At 38.0% G+C, this 18,628-nt stretch overlaps 3 protein-coding genes across 3 annotated transcripts; 2 read left to right on the top strand and 1 right to left on the bottom strand.

Moving 5' to 3' along the window:
- Positions 1-3,794: 3,794 nt before the first annotated feature.
- Positions 3,795-4,184, bottom strand: LOC140154365 (uncharacterized). The gene has a single exon (XM_072176931.1). It carries the CDS (start codon positions 4,182-4,184, stop codon positions 3,795-3,797), a length of 390 nt encoding a protein of 129 aa, XP_072033032.1.
- A 3,321-nt stretch (positions 4,185-7,505) lies between these two features.
- Positions 7,506-11,973, top strand: LOC140155014 (cytochrome P450 2J4-like). The gene has a single exon (XM_072177685.1). It carries the CDS (start codon positions 7,764-7,766, stop codon positions 9,264-9,266), a length of 1,503 nt encoding a protein of 500 aa, XP_072033786.1. The 5' UTR covers positions 7,506-7,763; the 3' UTR covers positions 9,267-11,973.
- Positions 11,974-13,021: 1,048 nt separating this feature from the next.
- On the top strand, positions 13,022-16,433 carry LOC140155013 (cytochrome P450 2U1-like). Its single transcript, XM_072177684.1, has one exon. The coding sequence runs from the start codon at positions 13,687-13,689 to the stop codon at positions 15,232-15,234; it is 1,548 nt and encodes a 515-aa protein (XP_072033785.1). The 5' UTR covers positions 13,022-13,686; the 3' UTR covers positions 15,235-16,433.
- Positions 16,434-18,628: the final 2,195 nt, after the last annotated feature.

Raw genomic sequence — 18,628 nt, 5'->3', positions numbered from 1 at the left:
ATCGAATAATATTGCAACTTTAGAAATATTTGCAATAGCGAATACTTTTTCAGTCATTCTACAGAAAATTTAAACGATTTAAAAGAATACTGTAGGGGTGGTGCAATAATTAAGTGTACCCGGGGTGGTGAATTATATATAGGATGGGGCAAAGTTTTTTTGGGCAAGCCAAGGGAGGGGCATTTTGCCAGGTTGAAAGGGGTGGAGGGTCAAGCGATTTTGGCAGGTCGAAAGGGGGGGGCAAGTGATATTTGGCACAGATGTTTTGGGCCGTTTCTATATAATTTACGTTCTAAAAAGGTGCAGGAAAACGTTAGGAACACGTTCAAATATGCAAAATTTCCTGTTCGCTGCGCTCGCATTATTATGTGATAAAACAATTTAAGGTTTAAAATTAGGGTTCCCTAAAATCTTGCATGTGTAATGTGTAGGCCCTAAGGGGGGGGGGGGGTTTGGTACGTCAAAGGGGGTGGGGGGGTTGGCATGGCCAGGGCGGGGGGGGCGATTTTGGCAGACCATTTTGATAATTCAACCCTGTATATATATAAAAAAATGTATTAAGAAGTAACAGTATCACAGACAGCTATACAGTGCTCGATACCAATAAATGGTAGACCTATAAAAAAAATGTAGATATTTATATAACGCTTTATGCCGTAAACAGCCTCAAAGCGCTTTACATTTATTCCGCCGTCATTAGAATATGTCGGAACCACGTTTGCAGCCTACGATTGGCGCAGGGTTCATCAGTACAACGACTGTGACAACCCCTAACAGCTTCCCATTGCACCTGGGTGGGGTAAGGCAAGCGAGGCAAAGCGCCTTGCCCAAGGGCGCAACACGGTGGTGGGACGGGGACTCGAACCCATGCACATCAAACAAGCTCTCAGATTATGAGTCCAAGGCGTAACCACTGAGCCACCGTGTCAGGTTTTTACACCGCTGGCTGTGAGGAGCCGGGTGACCTGTGGGTACAGTGATACAGTTATCCTTTGGGAGCCGCGGGGGGGGGGTTGGGGGCACTGACCATGATTGGCACCAGGCCTAGTGGGGGGGCACATGCCGTTCCGATGTAGAGCCACCATGAACAGATTAGATCGATATCCGCTGATCGCGAAAGTCCATCCGCACGCTTTTATTCTTTCTGCAACCACCATGGGCCGCAATAACATTTAGGGTTAAGGTTTAGGGTTTATAGCGACCTATAACATATGGTTGCAGAATATAAACGCGTTCCGCACAGCTGCACAGGTACAGATCAAGTAAAAATACCCTTTTCGGCTAAAACGTGGCGCAAGTTTGTTGGGGTCAAAATACGGTAAAAAGTAAATAAAAACCTAAAAATTGCGGGGAAATCCCGTCCTGGATCAGCAGACTGGGTGACATTGTTTGTTTGCATAGTTGTTTACTTAAGATATGACATATACGTATCTAAAAATTAATAATGTATAGAACTTTACAATTCAATATTGGACTTGCAACAACATTTGTGAAGAAAATTAGAGGGCGCAAATCCAATTTTAAGTTTCATGAATTTAGAAAGGGTTGATACACTGTGCTGTTAACACCCACACTCAAATGAAGAAAGCAAAATAATGAATGGGAAAAAGTCGTACGATTTGTATAATATTTCTGTAAATCACTAATTTTCTTTAGGTTTTGAAGCAAAAACCAATGCCAATAAGCTCATATTACATTGTATATGAGTGAATTAAGGACACGATATGGGTGATGGGGGTTCATGTTGGTTGGCACATTACTGCAGCTATTAATTCTAGTTGTATATTCAATTAGAAGTGGGGTAAGAACGCACCCGTCTTTCACGTCTCAAGATATGTATGGGACTGTGGGCGGTGGATAATAGGCTGTTGCAGAGGCTATTTTAACGTGCCTCCTGGCACGTTCGTGCAGTGAGATTAAAAATTCGTGCATGCAGTGAGAATTAAAAATCCGTGTTTAAATATTTCTATGTCATTCAATTTTCAACCGGTCAAAAGGCCGGGGCCATGAGGACCCAGCAAACACAATAACGTTTTAAAAACGTTTTAAATAAGTTATATTTTGGCTTTTGGTTTAGGTAAAAACGTTTTAATAACATTAAAATGTCGGGTTATATAAAGGTCATGATAACGTTTTAAAACGTTTTGTATTAAAACACACTACAACAATATTTTTAAATGTTTTCAAAAAATGTTATTGTAAACTATTTTTGCAAACATTTTTGCCAAATATTTTGTCAATATTTAAATAACATTATGTTAAAATATTTGACCCAGCAAACACAGAAATGTTCTTAAAAGGTTTTTTTCAAGACCTTTTAATAACATTTAAATGTCGGGTTATATAAAGGTCATGAAAACGTTTTTAAAACGTTATTGAAAATATTTTAGGCAAACGTTTTTCGCAAAATATTTTTTCAACCCCAAAATAACATTTTGTTTAGAATGTTTTGTATCAAGTTTTCAAGAATGCTTTTGGAATGTTATTAAAACGTTTTTATACCCTATATATAACCCGACATTTAAACGTTTTCTGTAAAACATTTTCGTTTGCTGAGCAGTAGATTATGAAAACATGTTTTTTAAGGTTATGAAAACGTTTTATACTCTTAATATACCCTTTATATAACCCGACATTTAAACGTTTTCTGACAACCTTTTATAACCTTTTGCGAATGATGTCGAAAACGTTATGTGTTTGCTGGGGAGGTACCACCTGGCTCGAAATACCGCTTTGACTCAAAGTAGTAGTATGCATAATAGGCGGCAGAATCGGAGGCTTCCCCTGGTTTTTTTTATGGGGACGTCCCCCTAAATAATTATCCTAGTAGAAGAAAAATTCAAGCAATAATTTCCGATGCTCTGACAAAAGTAAACGTGCAGTGACCTCTTCCGCCTAAAATAGCCCCTTGCCTGTTGGAATAGGTGCACAACCCACAAGGTAATTTCCAGGAAAGAAATATCCGTGAAATTCGCAGCTCACTTTGACCAACACTTTTTAACTAATTCATTTTACAGTCTGGGCAAGCGCGCTTTTTGCACTTGTCATGGACAAGTTCGGTTTTTGCCGGTAAAAACCTGTTTTTTGTCGGGAAAGTGCCAAAACTGGCAAAACATGGCTTAAACCGGCAAAAATGGTAAAAACTGGCAAAAACTCAAATGTAGTCAGTCAAATATTAAAAAGTAACACATAAAGCTCATAAACAATAACACACACCTACCTATCCTCTTCGGGCCCTGTGGCCCATAAGGCTGCAAGTCTCCTCCTCCAGCTGTCCCTTTCTCTAGCTACTGGCTTGGCTTCACTCCATGAATGCCACCCTAATTTCTTCCTTTCTTTTTCCACTGTCCGCCTCCATGTTGTCTTAGAGCGACCAACTTTCCTTCTGCCTTCTGGAGCCCAGGAAAGTGCTGTCATGCAGTGGCTATTATCTTCCATCCTTAGCACATGCCCAATCCATTTCCACCTCCGTTTTACTTCTTCACTTGTCCTTGTTTGATATGACATATGGCCATCTAATCTTCAGTATTCTCCTGAGACATTTGAATTGAAAAGTGTCCAACTTCCTGTTATCACTATCATTGATTTTCCAAGTTTCACAGCCGTATAATAATACTGACATTACCAGAGATTTGAACAGCTTCAGTTTGGTTCCTAAAGTGAGCTTGCTTGCATTCCAGATTTGTTTGAGCTTCATGAATGATCCCATTGCCTTGCAAATTCTGTTCCTCATGTCTTCACCCCCTCCTCCTTGGTTGCTGACATTTGCACCTAGGTATGTATAATTTTCTACCTCATTTTAGTTGCTGGCCTGCTAAGACTATCCTGGTGTTGGATTTGCTGTTTATTCTAAGTACTTCAGTTTTGTTGGTTTTAATTTTTAAACCAGTTCTTGCTGCAAATTCACTTAGCTTTGTTGCCTTATCCTGCATGTGTTGGATGGTAGATGATAAAAGAGCTATTTCATCCGCAAAGTCCAAATCCTCTAATTTTGTCATAAATTTCCACCGGATTCCTGTGTTATTTCCCTCTGTTGCATGTTTCATCATCCAATCAACCACAATTAATAAAATAAAGCCAGACATTACATCTCCTTGCTTCACACCGGTTTTCACCTTGAACCATTCTGACGCCTCCCCTTCATCTAATACTGCGCACTCGCTCTCTTCATACAAGATCTGCATGGACCATTCTTATTATATTTGACATGTTTGATGGAATTCCATAGCTAGCCATAATTTTCCACAGACTTTCTCGGTGTACGGAGTCAAACGCTTTATCAAAGTCCACAAACGTAATGAATAAGGTTGACTGCCACTCTACGACTTGCTCAATAATATTCCGCAAAACAAAAATCTGCTCCACTGTACTTCTTCCACTTTTAAATCCAGCCTGTTCATCTCTCAACTTGTTGTCTACTATACTCCATCTCTAATTCTATCAATAAGTACTCTTCAAAATACTTTGCTTGGGACAGAAGACAACGTAATGCCTCGTCAATTTCCACATTCTATGAGATCACCTTTCTTTGGTAACTTGACAATGAGCCCCTGCTTCCATGTTTTGGATACTTCTTCTTTATCCCAGATTGTGTTAAAAAGGCCTGCAAGCCAGTCTACAGTTGTGTCTATGTCTACTTTCAACAATTCAGCCGTAATTTCATCTTTGCCACCTGATTTTCCATTTTTCATCTATAATTACTGCTCTAATTTCTGCTTTTGAGATGTGTTTATTACTTAATCCTCGATTACCGTTACTTGGTCATTTAACTCCTCTGATGCTGGGTTGGTTGGTAGTGTTCTGTTTAAAACTTCTTTAAAATGTTCTTGCCATCTTGTTCTCCTTGCTGATTGTTCTGTTAATATGTTCCCAGATTTATCCTTTACAGCGTTGCTTGTTCTGCCTTTATCATTGCTTAAAATCTTTGTAATGTCATATAATTCCTTCATTCGCCCATTTCCTGCTGCTTCTTCAGCCCGAGATGCGAGATCAGCAGCCCATTCCCGCTTGTCCCTTCTCATACTTTTCTTGACTTCCTTGTCTTTGCTCCGGTATTCGTCTTTTAAGTTCTGTTTGATTCTGCTTGACTTTGTCTGTTCAATGTCTCTCTTCAGCTTTATCCTCTCCTCTACTAAATCCCATGATTCCTTGCTGATCCATGGTTTCTGGCCCTTCTTTTTGTACCCGAGAACCTTCTGTGCAGTTTCTTTGTAAGCATTCTCAAAATGTTGCCACTTCTTCTCTACACTGTCTTCTACATCCTCATAATCTTGGAGTACATCAAATCTATTTTTAAGTTCAATTTTGAATTTTGATCTGATGGTAGTCTGTTGTAGTTTGGTCATGTTGGTTGTATAAAATTTCCTTCTTGTCACGTTTGGTGACACAACTTTTGATCAATCATTCAACATATTTTTGTCTTGTCAAGTCCTTAAAATGAAAAGGTTTTGAATCTGATATGCCAGTAATGCCACAATTCAGTTAAATGCACTATGAGCAATGATAACCCATATGCCTTTAATTTCTTTTAATATTTTACTTACCAAATCTGGCCTTCTTACACTCAGGAAATTATTTTTGTAACTTCTTAATTATTTTTGAGATGAAAAAAAGTGATCTATTCATCACTTTGTTTAGTTTTTGCGGCAAATAACTGGCAAAAACTGTTTTTGCCAAGTTGTTTTTCCACCATGTCCACCTGCGGCAAAACCCTGCGAACCCTGGTCATGGACAGCTTGGTAATACAATCGTAAGTAAGAAAATCGTCAACAACTTGAACATGGTCAAGTTTTGATTGGGACCTATTGTTAAATCCCAAACACCACTCTGAATCGGGGGCGTGCACGTAGGCATACATGTACACTATCTGATAATAAATCTCCAGCTTTTGGACCGCAAAGCTGAGTAGTTCCTGACAAGCTGGCTAGGGATTCCAAAACATGGCGCTAATACAGCCTTGTTGCACATGTCACGAGGTCTTACCATCCAACGCATTTCGGATGTATATCGTCAAGCTCATTGTGCCTCATACAGTAGATCAAGATGCAAACTGATCAAATAACAAACCTAGCTCTGGACCTTAAAGCTCCAACGTGAATCCCCGCGTGAATCTTCCTGGGTTCGTAAAATTTCCATCACTAAAAGAATGCGAAAATATTAATTCCCTGGCCATCAGAAACTAGAAACTCCGAAGACATTCAGATTCACCATTAGATGCTATAGGGGTTATACGATATGCAGAGTGTGTACGATATGATTCAGCAAAAGAAAAAAGAGTGTGCAGTATTAAAAGCGAAATCAACATGCCATTTTCCCGGGCATTTTACTAACTGATTATTGTCCTTAGTGAAAATTAACGAGCCTTAACCAAATTTAGGATGTCTCTTGTGTTTAATATAGGAAGTCATTTTTGTTTTAGTGGCGGAAGATATGAGATCCTGTTTTTTCTCAATCCCCCCAAAAAAAAAAAAAAAAAAAAAACCCTGACCATTTTTTTTAGGTCTTTTGGGGAAAAATCTATATCTTCATAAGGTCAATATTTTCAATTGATCGTCGGCTTTTTATCTCAGCTTAAAGTACATATCATTAGATTGATACAGAAGGACATTCCTCGTTTTAAAAATACAATGTCTGATGTGCTCTCAGGTCCCACAAAAAATACGTGAAAAAACCTACATTGATGAAACCTCTAGAGTGCTTGGTACGCGGTCATAAGAACACAAAACCGAAGCGGAAAAAGCCTCAACTAGGCTTACACCAGAGCACAGAGGAAGGCCTCAGTCACCGGAGAGCCTAATAAATCCGCTATCACAGACTATGTAGCGGAGAACAATCATGTGATCAACTGGGATGACGCAGCATAAAGGACAGAGAGTAAAACAGAAATAGAAAGACACATGAAAGAAGCTATTTGGATACGGAAAAGGGGAGCCAACACAAACCGGGATGAAGGAAATCACTTCCTGCCGCACATCTATGACCAGCTCCTTAAACCCAAAACAGCGCCACCAATATCAAGCTCCAACAGGAAGCAGACGAGGAGGACTGGAAGAATTGGTCAGTCGATTTGAGAAAGTGCTACGGAGTACGATGTAGCACGAAACGTCATTGTAGGTATATGTTTAACCCCGGTGTTTAACATCATTTTACCCAATAATCAATTGGATTTGTTTACATGAAATTTTACAAATGATTTTCTTTTGATGTTAACAAAAATAAGGAACGGTGGTCTCAATGTCATAATCGTATTAATGTCTAATACGTGGCACACGTATGGGCATAGCCCGTTAATGTGCCTTTTGCCCGTTTTTTGCCCCAGATAATTGCCCCCCCCCCCATTCTGAAGAAAATGATAGCCACATACAGTACCTTAACGTGTGTACATGAGCCCTCGTATGTCAAATATTATGTTAAATGTTTATGTCATATTGAAACCAATATAATGTTTGTGTGCCGATGCGTATTTGCATGATTTGTGTATATATATTTGACCCGAACCTTGAACTCCGTGTATAGAGAACCATGATAATTCTCGACGCAATATTGTCGTTGATATTTTTTTGCAATGACCACGTTTCGTCATTTTGGTGCCGGAAAGCAATCCTTTGAGAACAATGTTGCTGGTGAAAGTGAGATCCTTCGACAAGAGGTATTTAATACAGTTGCGAGGTGAAAACTAACTCTGAGCTGCATGGGCAGCTTAACAACGCAACTGCAAACGTAATTGGTTCCGTAGTATTTATTTGGTTATCACTACGATCAATATGGTTGTCAATCTGAGTCCTACTTTCGAGGTTTTTCTCGAAACTCATTCTCTGCTGTTATTTGCAGTTGTATTTCTTTTTCTTTTCTGGTGGACTCATACCCCAAGAAACTTGCCTCCTGGACCAATCAACTGGCCACTTGTCGGAAGTTTCCCTACTTTAGCATGGCAATCCTACATGTCTGGGTTAGGTCTCCATAAAATACTGACATATTTCGGAAACAAATATGGAAAGATCTGTACTTTGAACACGTTTGGAAGCTACATGATTGTTATTTCTGATCACCAGCTTCTGAAAGAGGCACTGAACAATCCAAAAATTAACAATCGGTACTTCAGCAACTTAGCAACAAAGGTTTTCGGCTTAAACGTCAATACTTACGAAGACTTTCATCTTTATCGTCGCTTTGCAATGACCACGTTTCGTCATTTTGGCGTCGGAAAGCAATCCTTTGAGGATAAAGTTGCTGCTGAAAGTGAGATCCTTCGACAAGAGATTGCCAAGTTAAGAGGTGTAAATTCTGAGCTACATGAGTTTCTCAACAACGCAACTGCAAACGTGATATGTTCCGTAGTATTTGGTCATCGCTATGATTACAATGACGACAGATTTAAATCTCTGATGCATTTAGCGAATCGTTGGAATGACGCCATTGGTGCAGGAGCATCAGAAACCTCTCTTCCTATTTTAGCTTTACTCCCATCAAAAGCGAAACGTGAAATGAATGCCGTTGAGCGACCAATACGAGATTATGTAACCGGCATTATAGAAGAACATCGTAGAAACTTTGATTCTGAGCACATTGATGACTTTGTAGATGCATACCTTCGTGAGCAAAAGCAGCATAGCGATTCAATTACAGGTCTGCGTACGTTTCTTACTGACGATAACATGAGAGGCAATCTAACCAGCTTGTTCATCGCAGGTGCCGATACCACATCAGTTGTCATTTACTGGGGGATATTGTATCTGCTTGTCAATCCAGACATTCAAAGTCGCGTACAGGTAGAGCTCGATTCTGTTGTAGGACGCAATCGCTTTCCCAGAATTTCTGACAAAGTCAATCTTCCTTACACTCGTGCCGTCATTCAAGAGGTGTTTCGAATGGCAAGTCCAGTGCCTCTTGCAGTACCACACGCAGTAAGCGAAGACACCACAATCGGTTCTTACAATGTGCCTAAGGGGGCAATAGTTGTGCCTAATATTTGGGCCATACATCATGATCCTCAAGTGTGGAAAGACCCAGACGAATTCCGACCTGAGAGATTCATAAATAGTCGTGATGAAGTTCCCGAGGTCATTCCATTCAGTGTTGGTCGTCGAAGTTGTCCAGGTGAAGCTTTGGCGCAGGCAATGGTGTTCATATTCTTTACGCATCTTGTGCATCAATTCACATTTGTAACACCTGAAGGGTCATCGAAACCTTCTATGGAAGGAGAACTTGGAATTGTCTACAAACCAGCGACATTTGTTACGTGTGCTGTAGAACGCGATTTAGACTAAGACTAAGTGTTTTTCACCATAATGCACAAGGTCTTCAATTTTTCACCAAAATTTTCGCCACATCATTAATCATCTTTTTGAGAATTTTGAAACAACAATTTCAAAAATATGATTAACACTACTTTGCTGACTCTAGATCATGTAGATCGATAATATGTTTTAAATATTCTGTAATTCAGTGTAAGTATTATAGTCATGTTAGTAAGGATTAACATTCGGATGGAAAAGTCCAGTTGTTAATATTCTCTCCGAAAACTTTTGCTTTAACCTCTATCATTGCAAACAGGGCCTGAATATTTGCATTTCCGACAAGGTGTAAACCAACACAAGAATGTTTTCTGACTTGATTTGCAGAATGCATTGGCTCGGTTCATGTGAGTCGTATTGTTAGACAGTGTCCTTTTTGCTTGGAACATTGACAGGGCCCATTGAAGTGTTCGGAACTTCGGACCATTGTCAGGGCCCATTGAAGTGCTTGGACTATTGACATTGACAGAATCCTTTGAAGTGCTTGGACCATTAACACGGCCCATTGGCGTGATTGGACCATTGTCAGGGCCCATTGAAGTGCTTGGACCATTGACAGAACCCTTTGAAGTGCTTGGGCCATTTACAGGGCCCGTTGAAGTGCTTGGACAATTGACAAAACCCTTTGAAGTGTTTGGATCATTCACATGGCCCATTGAAGTGCTTGGACCATTGACAGGGACCAATGAGGTGCTTGGACAATTGACAGATTAATGCCCTGCGGGGCAAGATGTTAAATGAAAATTAAGAAGTGCTTGGAACACCGACGGGGCTCATTGACGTGCTTGGACCATTGGCAGTGCCCATTGAAGTGATTGGAACATCGACAGGGTTCAATGAAGTACTTGGACCATCGACAGGGTCCAATGAAGTACTTGGACCATCGACAGGGTCCAATGAAGTGCTTGGACCATTGACAGGGCCCATTGAAGTGTTTGGACCATTGACTTGCTTGGACCATCGAAAGGGCCCAATGAAGTGCTTGGACCATTGACTAGGCCCCTTGAAGTACTTGGAACATCGACAGGGCTCATTGACGTGATTGGACCATCGACAGGGTCCAATGAAGTGATTTGACCATTGACAGGGCGCGCGCAATAAAGTGATTGGACCATCGACAGGGCCCAATGAAGTGCTTGGACTATCGACAGGGCCCATTTAAGTGTTTGGACCATTGACAAGGTCTATTGAAGTGCTTGGACCACTGACAGGGCCAAGTGATTGGACCATTGACAGGGCCAAGTGCTTGGACCATTGACAGGGCTCAGTGTAATTGACACGTGAAATTTGGAAATTGTGAATATATTACGCTTATTACATTAAATTCAACATCTATAAGCTTCAAATATTTTATATTCAGTCCGAATTCCACGGATTATAAAAGTATACATGTACCATGCGTACGGGTCAACAATGAAGTTGGATAACTCTCAACTGTTTTGCTGTCTATATGTTGTACATACCCATTAATTCTGATTCTATGTTGTTATATTTTGTTTTGCCTTAAGGGATCTGGAATGAGCGTTTTGGGCGTTTCGACAGTATTTTTTGTGGGACATGAGAGCATCAGACATATCGAATTGCATTCTGAACACGAAGAATTTCTTTCTGATATCAAATAATTTTCCATTTTTGAAATTCACGATATAATACAAAGTTTATGACAAATTATTAAAATTTGATATTTTTCACATTTTTGATATATAACCGTCCTCGAAGTAAATTTTATAAATCTAATGACATATTCTTAAAGTGTATGCAGCTGGGAGGAAAAGCCGACGATCAATTGAAAATTTTGACCTTTCATATTGAAGATATGGATTTTTTCCCCCAAAGGACCTAATTTTTGTTTTGTTTTGGAAAAAAAAATCCATATCTTAAATACGAAAGGTCAAAATTTTTAATTGATCGTCGTTTTTTCATCCCACCTACATACACATTATAAATCATCAGATTTATAAAGTTTACTTCGAGTACTGATAAATATCAAAAATATCAATTTTTAATCATTTGCCATAAAATGTGTATTACATTGCGAATTTCAAAAAATCAAAATTATTTGATATCAGAAGGCCATTCTTCGTATTAAGAATGCAATTCGATATGTCTGATGTGCTCTAATGTCCCACAATAAATACTGTTCAAACGTTCATACCCCACCCCTTAAGATGGGTGGCATGACAGGAACCATATTTTCTTGCTTTAGCCACTTACATTGATAGGAAATGAGCCCAGAAAGATACTCCACAGGGGCTTGTGCTTCTTAAGTTAGGGCCAATAATATACAAATCGAAAGTTTTGGGCATTTTTCCCCCCCGAGAAAAAAAAAAAACATGCAAAAGGGGCTCAAATGACAATCCTTTTTAATACTATATCAAGCATTATATTTATAGCATATCCTTTATAGAACCCATACCATTCCTCTTGTGTGTCAGCTTTATGCTAAATATAACTCAATATTTAAAGACCCATTCAGTGATTCCAGCGCAAGTGTAAAAAAAATTAAAATTGTTTATAAATTGCTTAAAAGTGAAGGATAAGTCATTCAAATTATCATTTGGTATTTTTTGAAATGACAAATTTGGCAAAAACAAAACGAAGAAAACAGCAATACTGACGAAGTTGAAGCCACATTCAAATACATGTAGCTAATTTAGATACTGTCAGTATCTAAATTACAGATTCGTGTAAAGTGTCTTACTTTGTCTAAAATACTAGTACACGGCTTTCGGCTGAACCACTCGCAGGCTATGTTAGCACATCAAGGTGCCAAAATCTGAATTTTGATGATTTTTTACGATCGTCCGGATGAGCAAATCACTGAATGGGCCTTTAAGTGCAAACACCGCCAGGTTATGCCCTCTGACCAGCCTTAAAGGTCGTTGGCCCGATTGTAACATTTCATATTGAGGCTCGTCACCCAAACATTGTTGCATGGATTGGATTTTGAAGAAAAAATGTGTATCAAAGTTAAGTGTCTCAATATAATATAATCAGTACATAATATGACTTCCGGGTGTACCACCAAACTACCACGTTTTATTCATACCGTCTAAAATTTCTCTGTGGTGGTTATGAGAAAATTATGAGATTTATGCTGATACCAATATCTGCATTTTGACCCGGCATTTTGATGAAGTAAACTGGGTGTAGGTTGCCAATCGGGTTACCCACCTTTAAGATGCATGATGCTAGAGGTGATGCATAAAGAAAAGATTGACCAATATTATCGGCAGGATCTCGTATCATGTTACCATGGTTACTAACAAGCACAATTTTCTCCTAAGGACTTCATGATGCATCACAGCGAGACTATCACGCATGGAAATAGTGTTTCTTGAACCGATTCTTACAGGCCAAGTAAGTCTATTTTCCCTGTCACAATAGTATCTGCCTATTTATTTTGATTAAAGGTGAAGTGGCTGTTTCCCCGGGCTATTACCAGAGATTTAATTATTGAGTCCTTCCACAGAAATTGGATATCTGTGGTTAATATTCAGAGGCATTGGACAGTTTAAAGCGGACGATGGCTTGCATATTTGATTAGCTTAAAAATATTCAGACAAGTCACAAAACTGAATAATTTTATACTACACGAAGTTTAACATTTTAAGCTGTTCTCAATGATCACGTTTGTAAAACAATAGCCACTCCCAATGAAAACCTTGAACACGACCAGAGAATAATTATATTTGTGCAAATCTTTCATTTAACTTAAAATTATTGCTATATTAATTACAAGAAACATATACAAATCAATGCATACCAAATGATTTTTTTCAACAAGATAAAAAAAACAAAATAATGTTCAATGAAAGATTGAAAGCACGATTTGAAAACAACCTCGGGCGCGGATGCCTGCCTCGGAAATGGTCAATTTATGTTTGAGCTAGACAAAATGTGAACGTCAATGTTTTTTGTTTTATCTATACCACCAACAACATATCAAAAAATGAGGGGAAAAAACGAAATAGGAAGATATAATTATGCTAATTTGTTTAAAACAAATTTATATAGCAAGTTTAGTACTGAACGCACGACTCAAACTTCGGTCTCATCCGTTATTCACCCTGAATATCTAAATTGGGTCGCTTGTAAAAAAAGATTAGGAACCGCTGTGCCAGACAAAAGGCAAAAGTACTATGATTGAAGTAGCACGACGCATCCAGGATTCGTAGTTATAGGTCATTGGTCGGCCACTCCTGGTAACACTGCACTTACTTACACCCGACACATATGTTAGTATTATAAGGGCTTTCATAAGTTTACTTTATAGAAATAGCGTTTCATTTCATCCTCAGTACATCTCACCACGCTGTGTCAGTCTCCTGTCGACAATAACCGTCTTCAACAAGTAATTAGTCTTCTGAAACAAACTGATTGGGAAGTGGAAATGAACATGACTGTTGTCACTTTGGATATAACATCAAGTATATTGGAACCAAGTACGCTTCTTCTGTTAACTGTTGTATTTCTTTTACTTCTATGGTGGATACATAGAAGAAAACATTTACCATGTTTACCTCCTGGTCCAATAAATTGGCCGCTTGTGGGGAATTTGCCAACATTTCTATGGCACGCTTTCAAAGCTGGATCGGGTCTTCATGAACTCTTGACTAGTCACGTATTGTTGGCTCGTCTCAGTAAAACATATGGAAAGATTTATATTTTGCAAGTATTTGGAAACTACATGATAATTATATCCGACCAAAAGCTACTGAAGGAAGCATTGAGTAACCCAAAGATCAATGATCGTAGTCGCAATCAGGTAACAAAGAAAATATTTGGAACGAATTCAATGAGTTATGAAACATTTCAACCTTACCGACGATTTGCAATGTCTACATTTCGGCAATTTGGAGTTGGGAAGCAATTGTTTGAAGAAAAGGTTTCTAGTGAGAGCTGTGAACTTCGAAATGAAATTAGTACGTTACAAGGGCAACCTATCTCATTGCGGGAATTATTAACTAATGCTACAGCAAATGTCATCTGCTCTATTGTCTTTGGTAAAAGATATAACTACAATGACGGCAACTTCAAGCAGTTGATGAATTTTGCTCATCGCTGCAACGATGCTCTCGGAGCTGGCGGATCTGAAAATGCTCTTCCAATTTTGTCGTCAATCCCAACCAATGCCAAAGAGGACGTGGATTTATTCCATAGCCCAATTAGTGACCTTGTTAGTAACATTATTGAAGAACATCGTAATAAATTTGATTCGAATCATATAACGGATTTTGTGGATGCGTATTTACATATGATAAAAGGACAACACCATAAGAACAGCGAAGTACCACCTGATCCTAAATCGTTTCTCACGGAAGACAACATGAAAGGCCATCTAACTGCTCTGTTTATTGCTGGATCTGATGCAACATCAACGGCCATTCATTGGGGTGTTTTATATTTACTTGCCAATTCAGACATTCAAAGCCGTGTTCAGTTTGAACTCGATTCTGTTGTTGGACGCAATCGTTTTCCACGAATTTCTGACAAAATAAATTTACCTTACACACGTGCAGTTATTCAAGAGGTTCTACGAATGGCAAGTCCAGTGCCTCTTGCAGTACTACATACAGTAAGCGAAGACACCACAATCGGTCCGTACAATGTGCCTAAAGGTGCAACCGTTGTGCCTAATATTTGGGCCATACATCATGATCCTCAAGTGTGGAAAGACCCAGACGAATTCCGACCTGAGCGATTCATAAACAGTCGTGATAAGGTTCCCGAAGTCATTCCATTCAGTGTTGGTCGTCGAAGTTGTCCAGGTGAAGCTTTGGCTCATGTTATGGTATTCATTTTTCTGACACATCTTTTGCATCAATTCAAATTTCGAGTACCTGAAGGATCGGCGATACCGTCGCTACAAGGAGAATCTGGGATTGTTCTTAAACCAACAGACTTTCAGGCGTGCTTTGTTGAACGTGATTTCAATTAGTGGGTTTCAACTGTTTAGTTCTTAGAGTCCATGCGTCATAATTTGAAGACGAAGTTAAAGGAGTGTGGTCTTCAAAAGCACGCAAAGCACAAGAAAGTAGTACAGAGCTGGTTACTGTCCTTTAATAAAAAAAAAAATCAGTTTTCGGTGGGATCTATGACGCTGGTTCGTCCTGCTTTTAAGTTTGAGGTCTATACCTTACGAATAAACTCATTTACAAGATGGGTTTTGATTATCGCACCACAAGTCTCATCTCAAGTCCGGTCACGATTTCACTGGGAGATGAAAGTGGCACATTTTAAGAAATCTCATACTTGACCAATATCAGATGAGCTCTGATGGCACAAACCTAGAAGGTTTTTGGTGCACAAAACAGATTATTGTCATGAAAATTCAACAATCTTTGGTCTTGAAATTACCGTCAATGCGGCAAATCTATATGATTCAAATAATAAAATTCGTCTAAAAGGTCGGTATTATATTTTTTTAGTAGTGGTTTGCTATACGAATTACCGACATAATTTGCAAAATAACGGATCATGTGTGGAAATAGTTCACCCAACAAGTTTAATTTACCATCAGTTTAACAGATCTTGAGGTCTGCTATAGGAAGGGATGCACATTGGCGAATCACACAAAAAAGGTAAAAACTGAACAACATCCTTGAGTAACCTTTTCTTCAGCATTAAAGTATCGAGTATAAAGTTTAGACTAAGACGTATGGGTTACCAACCTTTTAGGTCATAATAACAAACATGAAACATTATGAATCTATCTAAAGTAATGTTTAAGAAAAATTGTTATGTATTGTATCGAAATTGTATTGTATTGTATTGAAAATTCGCATCCGTCCAGTTTTCCAATAACCCAAATGCCGGATAGGCCATTTTTATATTGACACTCAATTATTGTTACACATATTTATCACTAAAATTAATGTTCATATTTGTAATAGGTTCGGATTGCTTTTATAAATTAACTGATTAATCAGTGTATACATACTTTTTTAATTTTTAAAAGTGTCCTTTCCTGTCCATTTCCATTCATTCCATAGATTTAGTTTTGCAGTCGGACACAGAATCCGTGAATTGATTGAATTTTGCCTTAAATTAATGTAATTTAGGAATGCAAAGGTCAATGTAAAAACAAATGAGGTATAATAAAAGCTGATTAATTAAATTTAGTACAGCATACACGGTTACCTGCTTGATTCTTAAAGCTACTTCTATAAAGTCAGGTTCTTTCAGACGCAGTCTCTTAAATTGAAAGCGTGTGTGTAAACCACTGATGGTGGATGTTCTCAAAATAAATATAATAATGATGATGTATAATACCTATGGTATAAATGACTACGACTCGTGGGGCGATACTCGAATACATTTATTTCATTAAATTGTATCTTTGTGGTAAATAGATGCATTTGTAGGATTGTAGATGAATAATTCAAACATTTTTGGCTGACAAATCCAGATGGCGAAAGCTAAAGTAGTGAGTACTTTTTCAATGGATTTGTCAGGCAAAATGTTTGAATTATGTATCTTTGTGGAATATTCTTGTGATAGCAAACATATTTTTCCATTATTACTCCATTGGCGCTTCATAATCAGTCCAAGAGAACGCCAAATATGGATCAGGAGTATTACATAATAATACCCTGCTATGACAATAGCTGCACTAGGTTAATCGTATAATCTCCTTATGTGGTTAGCATGGCTGGGCCAAGAAATCCACAAGGTCAGCCAATGTATGTACGTGTATTCGTACATGTGCCATATCTTTTACAATGGGTGATAAATTTCTGGTTTGTTTTATTTCAAAACGCAACATTCGATATTCTAAAGCTTGGTCCAAATCCAAGAGAAGAACCAACTCTAGTAATTTATGTGGTTTCAAATTATATCAGACGTTGCCTTTTTGATAGAAATGGTGTTTGTTGATGTGCACAGTTTCCCATTAGATCATAACATGCTGTTGTACATCCAAGGTCAAAGGTCTTTTAATCCATATTTGGCGTTGTTCTGGGACTGATAATGAGATGGGGAAGAATGTCAGTAGCCAGCCTCCTTGCTGGTGAGCAAGATCGTGTGACCGACTGACCGTCAAATGCATGTGGTAACACTTTGGCATGCAGGGTCAGTTTTATTCAGGTCAACTCTAAATATATCACTGGAAGCCATTTGAAATAATTTTTTAAAAGGTGGACACTAAATTTGAAAAGTACACACCATATCTTCACCGAACTGTCCGTATTTTAACAGTTTTAAAATTTTAATTAATGGTGATGGTCATATCCTATGGTAAATTCAATGCATATTGAATGTCACCATTCACTAAAAATTTAAAACTATTAAAATACGGACAGTCTAGTGTCCACTTTTTTAATGATTTCAAATTGTTTTAATATAGTGTCCACGTTTTAATGATTTCAAATTGTTTTAAAATGGTTCTTCCAGCCTTTGTTATCAACAATTGTTGATTTGTTTTAGCCCTCCGATGGTTTTTTGCCAAATAAATTTCAAAAAAGAAAAAAAGAAAGAAAAAAAAGCGTTTACACGTTTAGCGATTTTTCCTAACATTTTTTAAACGGCTCCAATTACATGTTAAATATTGACAGCCTTAAATTTATGCTAGATTTATTTACAATTGAACTTGTAAAACGTGACCTGTAAATAGCTGCCAAAGCAATTACCCCGCATGTCAAAGTTATTCTGCATGTCCAGTTATTCCTTTTTCCGGATATCAGCAGTAGATGTGGGCATTGATAAACTACCTGATATCAGCAGTAGATATCAGGAATTGATTTTCTTAGGAGCAAAATTTATTCAATTTCAAATAGATTTATATAGAGTTGAACTTGTAAAAAGTGAGCTGCCAAAGTTACACCTTTTATGGTATTATAAATATCTGGTTTAGGGTATAAAATAAAAGTTTTAATAACATTTAAAAACATTTTTGAAAACTTGCTGCAAATTTGACAAAATACAGACCTGAAACTGACCATTTGTGAAAAAAAAAGGAAAATGCTTTTAAAAAGAGGAAAATATCACAAAATAATGCTAAAAAAACTCAAATTGGACTGAAAATAACAGATAATGCGTAAATTTCAGGAATAGAAAAAGAGGAAATCATCTAAAAATCTGAAAATATGTTGACAAAATATTTTGAAAAAATGCAAAAAATATTTTACAATAACATCATTTTGTGGTGTGTTTTTCATATACGAAATTTCAAAAACATTTTTGTGATCGTTATATTTTACCTGACATTGTAAAAATGTTATTAAAACCTTTTGGTCAAAACCAAAAGCGTGTTTATAACGTTTAAAAATGTTGTTTGCTGGGAACATCCCGGCCGTGTGTCCTGAACTCGCCACCCTTAGTGTTACATGACAAAT

This window comes from Amphiura filiformis, chromosome 6, assembly GCF_039555335.1.
Source record: "Amphiura filiformis chromosome 6, Afil_fr2py, whole genome shotgun sequence".
Classification (NCBI taxonomy): Eukaryota; Metazoa; Echinodermata; class Ophiuroidea; order Amphilepidida; family Amphiuridae; genus Amphiura; species Amphiura filiformis.
The sequence above is the reverse complement of the archived record's forward strand: the minus strand, read 5'-3'. Positions and strand labels throughout refer to the sequence as shown.

What these genes read in the sequence shown, in the direction of transcription:
- LOC140154365 (XM_072176931.1), bottom strand. Translation starts at nt 4,184, where the DNA reads ATGCAGATCTTGTATGAAGAGAGCGAGTGCGCAGTATTAGATGAAGGG.
- LOC140155013 (XM_072177684.1), top strand. Translation starts at nt 13,687, where the DNA reads ATGAACATGACTGTTGTCACTTTGGATATAACATCAAGTATATTGGAA.
- LOC140155014 (XM_072177685.1), top strand. Translation starts at nt 7,764, where the DNA reads ATGGTTGTCAATCTGAGTCCTACTTTCGAGGTTTTTCTCGAAACTCAT.